At 47.4% G+C, this 14,358-nt stretch overlaps 1 protein-coding gene across 1 annotated transcript in view; it reads left to right on the top strand.

Moving 5' to 3' along the window:
• The window catches only part of NPAS2 (neuronal PAS domain protein 2), a 100,644-nt gene that overhangs the window by 39,958 nt on the left and 46,328 nt on the right, over positions 1–14,358 (top strand). The window contains exon 6 of the mRNA XM_052648228.1: positions 37–150. Coding sequence (XP_052504188.1) covers positions 37–150 — 114 coding nt within the window. The remainder of the gene's footprint in view (positions 1–36; positions 151–14,358) is intronic.

The raw sequence follows: 14,358 nt of genomic DNA on the forward strand, positions 1-14,358 counted from the left end.
TCCCTTTCTCTCCTTTTTTTTCCTTTAACCGCCCAGCTGACAACGATTTAGAGTTTTATTGCCATCTTCTCAGAGGCAGCTTGAACCCAAAGGAATTTCCAACTTATGAATACATAAAATTTGTAGGAAATTTTCGCTCTTACAACAATGGTAAGCATTCATTGTCATACAATTGCGGGGACCTGCCCAGGGGGGCAAGAGTATCGCTGTTGGGGGAGCAGGGAGAAGATGTGCCTTCCACATTTGCACGTGGATTTCTGTGTTCCAAAGATGTGCTTTTGTTGCTCGTAAATGGGTATCTCCCATTCGGGAAGAACACACCCCCACACCTGTTTATGCCAGCGCACTAAGTGCCGCCAAAAGGCATATTATTCATTTATTTATTTTCGGGCTAATGGAATAGTTCTGTGCTGCGAGAAACAAACAGCAGTTAATAAAGAACAGGCTCAGCCTACACACAGCCAAATAGGGCTTCGCTGGGACACAAGGATGCGTAAGCTTGGTGTCTGCATTTTTATCCTCCTTTATACAGAAGTGCCTAGAGCCTGTTTTCATAGCTTCAGCCATGGGCCTTCAGGGATTCCCTGGTGTCTCAGAGGGTAAAGAATCTGCCTGCAAAGTGGGAGACTTTGTTCGATCTCTGGGTTGGAAAGATCCCCTGGAAAAGGGAATGGCTATCCACCCTAGTATTCTTGCCTGGGAATTCCTATGAACAGAGGAGCCCTAGCAGGCTACAGTCTGTGGGGTCGCCAAGAGTCAGACATGACTGAGTGACTAACTTTTCACAGGGGCCTCGTGTTCAATCTGGACGTGGTCCTTTTATAAGGAGCCGCCCACTTCCATTAGATCAATTATCAAACCTCATAAGCCAAGCAGTAAAATGGTGCTTTCTGGAATTACCCAGATAACTCATTGTGTCCAAACTCTCAGTTAGACTCAAACCCTCTGTTTTACTTTTGACCCTAAAATGAGAACACAGGCCTGATACCAGAGATTCAGAAACACAAGCTCCAGGACACAACCCCCACTGAGGAGCCTGGCTCAGGGTGGCCAGTCCTCAAAACCCGACACAAAACACCTAATTTTGAAAGCTCTAGCATTTCATAAAACAGCAAAGATGGGGGAAAAAATAGAAAGCAGTGTTGATAGGAAATGGTGAAAAGAGAGCAGAGGGAAGGAGAAAGCACGTGGAAACAAATACAGAAAGATGAGGGGCGATGGGAAGGAGGGGTGGGCAGGTGGGTGACGGGGACTGATGACCCCCTGACTTGTGCCACTTTGCTTACTGTTGGCTCTGACCCATGGTCAAGTCCATCACCCCCATCGAGTTAGTCCCAGAGTTTCCAGTAGAAGCTGGGCTCTCTAGGATGTCTCCTCCAGCCTCAGAAGATCCCTGTTATATGTTATTTGCATAAACATACAGGATTTGCTTAAAAGGCTGCAACGATTTGCTAAACAGCATAATCCTCCAGGCCCAGCATTCAGGGCCAATTCCTGGATGATGGGTTCCATGGCCGATTTGGGGCCCTTCTGAGAAGCTCCCCCATTCCCAGGGCTCGGGGTGTTTGAGTTTTTGGGAGTGGTAGCAGGTCAGCCTTCCCATGTGTGGGTGGGTGTGGGTGTGGGGGTGTGTGTGGGAGTGGGTGTGTGTGTGTGGTGGGTGTGGGTTATGTGTGGTGGGTGTGGGGTGTGGGGGGGGGGGGTGTGGTGTGTGTGTGTGTTGCTCAGTCGTGTCTGTTTGCAATGTTATGGATTGTAGCCCTCCAGCCTCCTTGGTCCATAGGATTCTCCAGGCAAGAATACTGGGGTGGGTTGCCATTCCCTTCTCCAGGGGATCTTCCCGAACCAGGAATCGAACCCAGGTCTCCTTAATTGCAGATGAGTTCTTTACCATCTGAGCCACCAGGAAAGCTCCAGAGAACCCCTAAATCTGGGCAAATCAGGGTGAAGCCAAGGCTTGCCCACGTCTAACCTGACTCATCAGAGAGGCTTTCCTGAACCACATGGGATACAAGCGTAGTGAACCACACAACTACGTAAAGAAACTGACCCAAGAGGTGCCCCATGACAAAGTCAATTTGGTGCCAGCCTGGTGCCCATGGTTCCCTGGGCAAGGGAGCTTGTTACTGTGCAAATTCCCTGGGTGTCGCTGGAAGATTCCAGTTCAGGAGACCTGAGTGTGGGGCTGGGACTGAGCAGAAGGAAAAGAGCCTTGGGGTTCTTATACAAAGGGACTTTGACCTGGAGAGACTGTCCCGTTGTAATCCGAAAGTCCAATGTTTGCATAGGAATTTTTAAATTTTATTTATTTTTATTGAAGGATAGGTGCTTTACAATATTGGCTTGATTTCTGCCATACATCAACATGAATTAGCCATAGGTGTACATATGTCCCCTCCCTCTTGAACCTCCCTCCTTCCTCCCACCTTTTCCCACCCCTCTAGTATGTTACAGAGCCCTAGTTTCACTTCCCTGAGTCACACAGCAAATCTCCATTGGCTATCTATTTTACATTTGATAGTATATGCTTCTATGCTTCCTTCTCCAGAGGAACCTGTCTGGAACCCCTGTTCATGAGGTCTTAAGGGTCGGACATGACTGAAGCAAGTTAACACATGCTTCCATGCTACTTTCTCCATTCATCTTACCCTCTCCTTCCACCCCTAACCCTTGTCCGTAAGTCTGTTCTCTATGTGTACATCTCCATTGCTGCCCTGCATAGGAATTTTAATGACAGTCCTCTTGCTTACGGAGCTCTTCCAGGCAACTCTGTCCTTGAATTAATGTAAGTGTTGGCTTGGATGTTGCTTAAAATGTATACAGTGGCCATCATGCCACCTGCTGGGGTAGCAGCTTATCCCCATTGGCTGCGTGCAAGGATGGGCCCCCAGAGTGCCAAGACTATGGAAATTGTGGGATGCTGCTCCCGCCTGTCTCCATGACAACAGCGCACATGCTGAATGAAGGGTACCAGGTTGTGATTGGCTGGTGAGCAGTGTTATCCTGTGAATTTACATTTCCACAACTCTCATTAAGATGCTACTGAATACTGCTTTGAAGCTTCCTGTCATTTATCACATTTTAGAGGGTTTCAGGGAAGTAGCCTGGCTTCATTGAGAATACCTGAGACTTTTCTTTTTTTTTAACCAACAAGGTTTTATTTTCAAGTTGAGACAATGTTTGTTTGCCTGAAACAATGTGTGGAAATCATGTGTGATTTTTTTTGAAACTGTTACTGCTAAAAACACACAGCATAAGAAGTGGAAAATTTTAAACCAAGAATCTAAAACCAGCCTGTCTTTCCAGAGCCTGCTAAACAAACCAAAGTTAGGGGATCTTTCTTGAAAAGAGTCTCCAAATGTAATTGTGGAAAAGCTGAAGTCTAATTCTCACTCGGATTAAAACAGCAAAATATGTCAGACGAGTGAATTTCTGAGATGGAACCCTATGTGATCACCAACATCTAGCCATTTTTTATCTCTCAAGTAAGGCTTACTGTAAGAAGTCATTCAAATTTGGTTCTGTAGGTTTACTTCTCAATAAACATGAAATAATGGAATAATAACACAGCTCACCTGAGGAAGTTTTCCTTAGCACCAGGCCCCGGGCTCAGTCCTGACGCTGGTCGACTCACTGAATCCTGCCAGCAGTCTCTTGAGATTATCCTCATGGCATTCTATATTTTTTTTAAATTGAAGAATAGTTGATTTACAATGTGATGTTAGTTTCAGATGTACAGCACAGTGACTCAGTAATACATATGTGTATATATATGTACATCCCAGGTGGTGCTAGTGGTAAAGAAAATCCTCCTGCCAATGCAGGGGGTACAAGAGATGCAGGTTGGATCCCTGGGTCAGAAAGATCCCCTGGAGGAAGAAATGGCAACCCACTCCAGTATTCTTGCCTGGGAAATCCCATGGACAGAAGAGCCCGGTGGGCCATGGGGTTGCATAGAGTCAAACACAATTGAGGGACTGAACACACATATAAATGTGCATATGTGTATTAGATATGTGTGTGTATACATATATATATATGAATATTAAAAGTGAAAGTGTTAGTCGCTCAGTCGTGTCCAGCTCTTTGGAATCCCATGCACTGTATAGCTCACCAGGCTCCTCTGTCCATGGAATTCTCCAGGCAAGAATACTGAGATGGGTAGCTATTCCCTTCTGCAGGGTATCTTCCCAACCCAGGGACTGAACCCAAGTCTCTCACATTTCAGGAAGATTCTTTATCATCTGAGTCACCAGGGAATCCCTATATATGAATACATATATATATATATATATATATATATATATATATATATATATATATTCTTTTTCAGATTCCTTTCCCTTATAGATTATTACAAAATACTGAGTATTATTTTTTGTGCTATACAGTAGGTCCTTGTTGGTTATCTCTTTTATATGCAATAGTGTGTATATGTTAATCTCAAATTCCTAATTTATTCCTCCCCACCACCAGGTTTCCCCTTTGGTAACCATAAGTTTGTTTTCTAACTCAGTGAGTCTGTTTCTGTTTTGTAAATAAATTCATGTGTATCTTTTCCTTTTTAGATTCCACAGATGAGTGATCTTATTTGATATTTGTCTTTTTTTTAATTTTAATTTTTACTTTATTTTACTTTACAATACTGTATTGGTTTTGCCATACATTGACATGAATCCACCACGGGTGTACATGCGTTCCCAAACATGAACCCCCCTCCCATCTCCCTCCCCATAACATCTCTCTGGGTCATCCCCGTGCACCAGCCCCAAGCATGCTGTATCCTGCATCGGACATAGACTGGCGATTCGATTCTTACGTGATAGTATACGTTTCAATGCCATTCTCCCAAATCATCCCACCCTCTCCCTCTCCCTCTGAGTCCAAAAGTCCGCTATACACATCTGTGTCTCTTTTGCTGTCTCGCATACAGGGTCATCATTGCCATCTTTCTAAATTCCATATATATGTGTTAGTATACTGTATTGGTGTTTTTCTTTCTGGCTTACTTCACTCTGTATAATTGGCTCCAGTTTGTCCTTGACTTAGTTCACTTAGTGTGATAATCTCCAGGTCCATCCATGTTGCTGCAAATGGCGTTATTTTACTCTTTTTATGGCTGAGTAGTTTTTTTTTTTTGGCTGTGCTGGGTATTCATTGCTGCACAGGTTTTTCTCTGGTTGCAGCAAGTGCGGGCCGCTCTCTTGTTGTGATACACAGGCCTCTCATTGCAGTGGCTTCTCTTTGTTGCGGAGCATGGGCTCTAGGGCAGACATCAGTAGACGTGGCATGTGGGCTCAGTGATTGCAGCTCCCAGGCTCTCGAGTGCAGGCCCAATAGTTGTGGCGCGCGGGCTTAGTTGCTTCATGTCATGTGGGATCTTCTCGGATCAGGGATTGATTGAACCTGTGTTTCCTGCATTGGCAGGCAGATTCTTTACCACTTAGCCACCAGGGAAGGCTGGGGTGTATGTACCTTTTCAAATTATAGGTTTCTCCAGATATATGGCATTATTCTGTCTTAACAGAGGAGGAAATTAATACATAAAAGAGTTAAGTCTCAAGCGCACAGCAGGGACACATGGGATCCACATGCAGAGCAAATCTAACCCAGAACTCATATTCTTAACCTCAGTGCTTTGCTGCTCACTACAAATCTAGCTGGAAACTGCACATTTAAATACAAACGCAGGCCTCTCCCTGGCATCTGGCATCCTGTAGGCCCATAGTGTTTGTTCCTGTGCACATCAGGTGTCCCGGATGTCTAGGTACCAGGATGTTTAAGAGTGCCTTAGACTTAAGTCAAATGCAGACACACAGACATGGAAAGGACTGTGATAAAGGAACAGGTTTATACTCACAGATCCCTAGACCTGCACACCACGAGAAGCTCCAGGGCAGGCCAGGAGCAGAGCGGGTGGATGAGATGTGGATGAGGGCCTCTAGCTGGTTTCTGTGGAAAAGAACACGTGAGGCAGAGCTTGGGCTTGGCTGGTGTGAATAATTCAGCAGGCTTTGGGGGGTAAGGGCTTCCCTGGTGGCTCAGCAGGGAAGAGTCTGCCTGCCAGTGCAGGAGATGAGGGTTTGATCCCCGGGTTGGGAATCTCCCTTGGAGAAGGAAATGACAACCCACTCTAGTATTCTTGCCTGCTAAATTCTATGGACAGAGGAGCCTGGTGGGCTATAGTCCTTGGGGGTCACAAAAGAGCTGGACATGACTGAGCAACTGAACAACAACTTGGGGTTAAGGGCTGTCCCCATTGCCTGGTCCTGGTGTGATTTGGGCAGGTGGAGAGTGGCTCAGAGTGTGAGAGCGAGATGGAGATGTTTGGGGTGTGTGAGCACTACATGGGTTGGTTTGCATCTGAAAAGTACACCAGAAGTGAGTGGTTTACTATCTCTAGGAGTTGTCTGACCCTGAGAGGAGCAGTCCCTCTAGCTCAGCCCGGCCCCCAAATTCAAAACATCAAATACAGAAGCATAATTAATATACAGGCCACCCCACGCAACTTCCCCACGCAGGCACAGAGTAAGAGCAATATGTAAAGGGTAGAAGGGATGACATCAGTTAACATCAGTTTTATTTTAATCTAATACCTGCTCATACTTTGAGGAACTATTAATATATAGGAAACCTGACTTGGGTCCATTACCATGAAAAGTCCTATTATTTCTGTAGGGCTGACTAATTTGAGGAGCATTGTCTGATTCTATTGGGGTTTTTTTAATGTGTATATATTTTTATGTCTATTTAATTTTGGCTGCACTGTGTCTTCATTGCTGCGGGCGGGTTTTCTCTGTTTGCGATGAGCGGGGGTTGCTTTTCGCTACAGGGCCGGGCTTCTCATTGCAGTGGCCTCTCTTGTTGCAGAGCAGAGGCTCTAGAGCCCTGGCCCAGTAGTTGTGGTCCGCAGGCTCAGCTGTCCCAAGGCATGTGAGATCTTCCCGGACCAGGGGTTGAACTTGTGTCCCCTGCATTGGCAAGCAGATTACCAACCACTGAACCCACAGGAAGTCCCTGGTGAATTCTTTGTTGATGCCTAGAAAGAGGAAATGCTGAATTTACTCACCTGTGGACTCATCACCAGCCTTCCTGGGCCCACATAGTCCATGCCTGGCACGTATGTATGTACCTGATAGAGGCAGGTTGATGTAGACTGAGGCTCCAGATCCTCGGCCCTGGACACACAGGTGGTTGGGGAGGAGCCAGGATTTAGGCCAAAGACTTCTGCCTCTGAGGACAGAGCTGAGGACAGAGAACTCCTTGACGGAGCCCAGAGTACCCTCCAGAGATGGAGGGTGGCTTCCTGGAAGGCTCTTGCCACGTCTCTGGCCTTAAACCCAAAGTGCAGTTGAAATTCACTTTCATGTGTGCTGGGCGAGGTGGAGTGTGTGCCTTCTGGCGCCCCTGTGAGCTGTCTACACGGGCAGGCCTCCTGAGTAGTGCTCAGTGGTCAGGGACATTGGTCCCTGGCCTCCATTCGCTCCCCATCGAGCTTCCTTCTCACCTGGGCTCTTCAGGTGTTGGGAGGCCAGTAGCCCCCTTCCTGACATCCTTCTCATGTCCCTCGCTTGCCCACCTCCCACCCCACTCCAAGAACTGTCCCTGACACCCTCTCCCAGCCAAGAGCTTGTCTCACCAACCATCTGATGGAACCTAGGTTGACAGGTGCTGACTGCTTCCCTAGGCTTGTATCCATAGGAACCCTCAGGCCTTTAAGCAAAAGACCCCCAGTGACATGTGCGGAGTGCAGGGCAGGAGAGAGAGGCTGGCACCGAGCCAGAGAGGAGACCCGTACGTCATGTCAATGAAGATGCTATCTGCTTACCTGCTCAGAACTTCTGGCTCTGTGACCCTGGGAGGCTGGAAGAGGGGCGGACAGAGCACCCTGGCCCTTGTTGACAAGCTTGAACCCTCTAACCGGCTGTTTCCAGGTTCACACATCCACTGTGCTACGTTTCCCCCTCCCCCTACCCATGGACACAAATGTACCAACTAACTGTTGCCTAAATGTGCTGTGTGCTAAGTCACTTCGTGTCCAGCTCTTTTGCGACCCCATGGACTGTAGCCAGTCAGGCTTCTCTGTCTGTGGGATTTCCCAGGCAAGCATACTGGAGTGGGTTGCCATTCCCTTCTCCAGGGGATCTTCCCAACCCAGGGATGGAACCCACATCTCTAACATCTCCTGCGTTGGCAGGCAGGTTTTTTTCTTTTCTTTTTACCACTGAGCCACCTGAGAAGCCCAAATACTTGAGCAAAATGGCACGTCTTGGTCACTCCTTGGGACTCCATCATTTGCCACAGATGTTCTAGGGGACAGAGGGCAGACAGGACTTCCCATCTTTAACCTAGATTTTTAATCATTGTGAAGACCGCTATGTCAGGAAATGAGATGAGAAAGTATCGATCATTTTCTTTGAATTGTTTCACTTGGGGGCAGTTTCTATCCTACTTCGTGAGAAGCTTCCAGAAGGAATCTGAGCTGGGCAGTAGAACCTCTTGTCTCATTCTGTCCCCATAAAAAGTCCACTCTGTGACCCTGGCTGTGTGTCTTGGAGCCCCGGGATGAATTGTTGGTCAGAGCAGCCTCCGGGCCACCTCTGCTCTACCCACTGTTTCCAGAATAGAGTTGAAACAAAATCACTTCATCTGGGGCTATGTTTGTCCGGTCACAGATTTTTTTTTTTTTTTAATGCTTTCAAATAAATACCCACCTAATCCCTAACCAAGTCCTGCCGCCCAGCCCTACACACTGATTGGGGAGGAACTGCCCAGGTGAGTTTCAAAGGTGCAGGAGCAGTCTTTGCTGGAAGGGGTTCTAAGAGGCAGGTCCCAGTTCCTGAAAGAACTTGATGCCGGGAAGTAGGCTGTCCTCCCTGGGAGCCCAGCCTCCGCCCCCAGATTTGGATCTCACTGTGCTTCAGACTGAAATCCAGAAAGCAGTGTTTCAGAAGTGGCTGGTGCAGCTCCAAATAGGTCATCCTCAGCAAACATTCCACTCTGGATTTTCCACAAGCCACACGGCAGAGGGTGCAAGTTTCCCTGCTCTCATTTCACCTACTGCCCTCTAACCATGGGGCTTCCCAGGTGGCGCTAGTGATAAAGAACTTGCCTGCCAGTGCAGAAGACGTAAGAGACGCAGGTTCGACCCCTGGGTTGGGAAGATCCCCTGGAGAAGGGCATGGCAACCTACTCCAATGTTCTTTGCCTGGAGAATCCCATGAACAGAGGAGCCTGGTGAGCTCAGGTCCATGGAGCTGCAAAGAATTGGACACAACTGAAGCGACTTCTCAGGCACTCTGACCGCACAAAAAGATTTGAGATGCTGGAAGCAGAGGATGCTTTCCAGCTTTCGGCACTTGATGTCGCTGTGTTCTGTGGGGTTTCTGTAGGTTGCCTCCTTTTCTGCCTTTGGGTTTGGGGATTTTCATTTGTTTGGTTTTTGGTTTTTCTCCTGAGCTGAACTAATTGAGACATCTCAGTGAAGGCAACCAGCCACCTGTCCGCCAGACCTCACAGGTAGTGGAGATGTGCATTTCACACTAAAGGATAGCTTCCTGGAGGGAGGTCTGATCTCTCCGTCCCAGGCCCCCAAGAGTAAGAAACAGTATCCCTTCTGTACCCACACAGAGATGTACAGCATCCTTCTCCAGAAAGATCAGTGCTGCCAGATTAGATTGCAAAGGAATCAAGTTCGCAATCAAGAACAAATTGTTACCCAAGGGCATCGTCCTGTGTGAGCATCTAATAAGATGGAATGGTGAGGGATGGTCAGAACTATTATCAGCCCTATCTCTCTGATTATTTCAGCCCTGACTGTAGGGAACTTTGTACGGGTTGTGCAATAATTGTGATTAAAACACACACAAGATATGCACTTGGAGGATGGGACGAGGGCCTGTTCACTTCCCCAAGCACCCGATGATCAGGCCAACCATCTGGGGGAGATCTTGTTTATACCCTCACAAGTTTCTGGCCCTGACAAATATTCATTTTAATTGATGAATACCAGGAGAGAGGAGAAACTCAATTAAGACTTGTATTTGCCCATTAGGGTGATTTTTTTTTTCAGCCCAGCACATTGCAGACCCCCGGCTCCCTCATGTGGCTCTCAGTCTTTCTCTGGTATCATTTTTCCACCTGCCAGACAGAACTGGCAGAAGAAAAAGAAGAAACCACGCATTACCCCCAGCAAGTTGGGTGGTGGTCCAGGCTTAAAAGCACACAGTATTGTTTGGCCGCTGCTCTGAGAGCCCAGTCCACTTTTCATAACACATCATGGGAAGGGTGCTGTAAGGAGAGAAAGAGAGTCTGGAAAGAGCGAGTAATTAGCAGGAGAGGATTTCTCATGAAAGTGCAGAAAAAAATTTTTCCCTCCACATTTCTAACACTCCAGCCCGAACGTTGTGGATGTTCATCACAAATGAAACTTAGGGACCTCATTGTTCCTTTAACAAACCTCCTCATTGACTGTTTCATGTCTTCCTAGACACCTACCAGCTTTTTTTTTTCCATTTGTTCCAAGAAGTGTGGGGAAAGCTATTTGTCACTCTGCCTGTGTACCTGTGGGCTTCCCTGGTGGCACAGTGGTAAAGAATCCACCTGCTGATGCAGGAGACACAAGAGACATGCATTCGATCCCTGGGTCGGGAAGATCCCCTGGAGAAGGGAATGGCAACCCACTCCAGTATTCTTGCCTGGGAAATCCCTTGGACAGAGGAGCCTGGTGGGCTATACTCCATGGGGCTGCAAAGAGTCGTACACGACTGAGCAACTACACACGCACGTTTGTGTGCTATTGGGCTTCCCGGGTGGCTCAGACGGTGAAGAATCCACCTGCAATGTGGAAGACCCGGGTTCAGTCGCTGGGCTGGGAAGATCCTCTGGAAGAGGGCATGGCAACCCACTCCAGTATTCTTGCCTGGAAAATCCCATGGACAGAGGAGCCTAGAGGGCTACAGTCCATGAGGTCGCAAAGAGTCAGACACGACTGAGCAGCTAACACTTGTGGACTATTACTCTGTTTTCCTACAGCTACTGCAACTAAGTTATCGTTGGCAGGCCATCTCTGATCCAAATTCTCCACGGTGTGGTCCTGATGGCCGAACTGATGCTGAGGAGACAAGTTCCTCTTTCTCTCTTTCTTACTTGGCTGACCCTCCTTGTCACCCACTTCCTCCATCTTGCCCTTTTGAAGCAAGTCCTTGTCCCCCCCTGAGGTCTCCCTGCCCCCACAGCATCCTTATCTCCTTGTCATGACTGATTTGGGAGGCTCACCTCTGTCATCAGGCAGACTGGGAAGACAACCCCAGATGCCAAGACATCATCATTCTTTCTTTTAAATTTTTTTATTATTAATTGGAGGATAATTGCCTTACAATATTGAGTTGGTTTCTGTCATACACCAACATGAATCACCATAGGTATACATATGTCGCCTCCCCCTCGAACTCCCCCCCATCCCCCTTCCCATCCCACCCCTCTAGGCTGACACGGAGCGCTGGGTTAGAGCTCCCTGCGTCATGCAGCAGATTCCCGCCGGCTGTCTGTTTTACAGATGGTGGTGCGTGTGCGTGGATGCTCCTCTCTCAGCCCATCCCCTCCTCTCCTTCCCCACCATTTCCACGGGCCTCATCCCTAGTCTGCATCTCCACTGCTGCCCTGCAGGCAGGATCCTCCTTCTAGACTCCATATATGTGCACTAATATTGTCCTCCATTGAACCTTGGGGTTCTCCTGGTTTTGGAATCCTGAGAATTTGAGCCCAAGGAAAAATTCTTTCAGGATCTCTGAAATCGGAGACTTCAGTGCTGAACGATCCATGAGCAAAGAAGGGACTTGGTAACCCCTCGATCCTTTCAGCATCCTGCATCTCCCCAAGCGTGAGGCCCATGACAGGTGCTTGGCTATTTTCCACAGAGCCGTGATGCCTGTGCGTGCTGGTTTGCGGCTATTTCTCACCCAGGCATCCTTCTGACCAGTGTTAATGCCTCAGAGGGCAGTGAGCCAGCCTGAGCACCCTGGAACCAGAACCGTGTTGTGGGCCAGCCTCCCACAGCCCAAGGCCACCAGCAGCAGCAGGCTGGGCTACGGAAGGGAAGCCAACCAGGAGTCTCAAGGTCTGCACATTGGTTGCTGGTTAGGATCTGAAGGTCTCTTCCCAGACTGGACTTTAAGCTGTGGTGCAGTGTGAGGCGGAAGATCATCTCGAGAGAGAGTCATTGAGTAAACACGTGTGGGCAAGACTCCTGCTCAGAGCTGGAGACAGAACCAGCCCCACCCAAACCCCACCACTGCCCCAGTTCCCACTGTGGGGAAAGCTAGCTCTTCAGCTTTGGGTTTTTGATTAGAGCACTTATTTTTTTGATACTATAGGAGTTACTTATTCACTATACACAGAACACGTTGTTGTTTAGTTGCTAAGTTGTGTCCGACTCTCTGTGACCCCATGGACTGTAGCCCGCCAAGCTCCTTTGTCCATGGGATTCTCCAGGCAAGAATACTGGAGTGGGTTGCCATTTCCTCCTCCAGGGGATCTTTCCAACCCAGGAATTGAACCCACATCTCTTGACTGGCAGATGGATTCTTTACCACAGAGCCAGCAAGGAAGCCCATACACAGAACATGTCCCCAGTAAAATGTACAGAAAATCACTAAAAAATAGGATTTGGTGAACATGTTCTCAATTAGAGAACATACTGATACTAAATCAGTTGGGAATAGTTGTTTGCCTCAAAATAATCTAGTTATAGGGCCCAGAGTCTCCTTTATATCTGATGCAAAGTTCAGAGGGGCTTCCTTCCTAGCTCAGTTGGTAAAGAATCTGTCTGCAATGCAGGAGACCTGGGTTCAATTCCTGGGTGGGGAAGATCCCCTGGAGAAGGAAATGGCCACCCACTCCAGTATTCTTGCCTGAAGAATCCCATGGACAGAGGAGTCTGCAGGCTACAATCCATGGCGTTGCAAGAGTCGGACATGACTTGGCAACTAAACCACCAAACCACCACGACCGAAGTACAGTACTGATTTTGGGGACTATTTCCTAATGTGTTGTACGAAGAGGCAGAGTTCACAATTAAATATGACTCTAGTATATTACGCAGGAGACCCGGGTTCGATCGCTGGGTCAGGAAGATCTTCTGGAGAAGGGAATGGCAATCCATTCCAGTATTCTTGCCTGGAGAATTCCATGGACAGAGCAGCCCGGTGGGCTAGTTTGTGGGATCACAAAGAGTCAGACATGACTGACCAACTAACATTGCTACAACTGCTAGTATATTACAGTCCCCACACACAACAAATCAGTTTGTTACAGATGAAAACAAATCATTCTTTGATTATTTGTGTTAATGGGATTCAAAGAAATACTGGATAATTTTAAATGCCAAATAACCACAAAATGACTTATCTTTGATAGTGTATTGGGTTTTATTATTACACAGGATATAAATGGGGTAAGATATTTTTTGTGAATAATACATCTCAAACAAAACAAGGAAAATGAGGCCACCCTGTAATGATTCACAGGATTGTACTCAGACCACTGTTGACTAACCCTGGGATGTGGAACAGGAATTAATCAGTTTCGTATCTGTCGTTGGTTAGTGCTGTGTGTTTGCTGGTGGCAGGGAAAGGAGAAGTCTGGAAAGGGACAGAAATCTAATAAGACAGGGCTTTGCCTTCCTTGAGTGGTTAATCCTTCTGAGAGGCTCTCAAAGCCAATTGTAATTAGATCTATTTTTTCCTATGACTGAAGTTGAAACAACTAATTAAGTCCTTAATTAATGTTTTTCAACCACCTTGGGAAGTGCCAGAGAAGTTACTCTAAGTGATCCCTATTACTCAGAGGTCCCTGGGCACAGCCTCCTTTTGTTGACTCTAGAATATGTGAGAAAGCTTATGCTGGGAATACAAGTCATTTCAGAGGCAACTGACAAAACGTTGACAGCGTCTTCTTCCCCCTGGTTTCCCCCAAGGTTTTCTCCTTGCCCTCTATTACAACTTTCAGTTTTCATTTATTTTCACCTTTGCTCAAGACTTCATCTGCTTAAGGCTTCTGGGGGTGGAAGCTTGTTTAGAAAAGGAGTTTGTTCAGTTTCAAGCCCCTCTGTAAAATATCCAACTTATCAAGTGCAGACTCTGAGCAATCATGAGATGTCCCTCCTGGGGTGCATTTTCTTCTTTAAAGCCGTCAAAGTGATAAGAGGACTGATAAAAACCACCTTGGGAGGCAGTCAGGCCAAGGGCAAGGTCTGCAAAACATCCACTTCTTTTCCACGATCCGAGGCTCTACCGCTCGAAGAAGTTATCGGGGGCTGGTGTTCACTACCCCTTCCTCTTCACAGTAAATCACCCAGGG

The sequence above is a fragment of the Budorcas taxicolor genome, chromosome 11, assembly GCF_023091745.1.
Source record: "Budorcas taxicolor isolate Tak-1 chromosome 11, Takin1.1, whole genome shotgun sequence".
NCBI lineage: Eukaryota > Metazoa > Chordata > Mammalia > Artiodactyla > Bovidae > Budorcas > Budorcas taxicolor.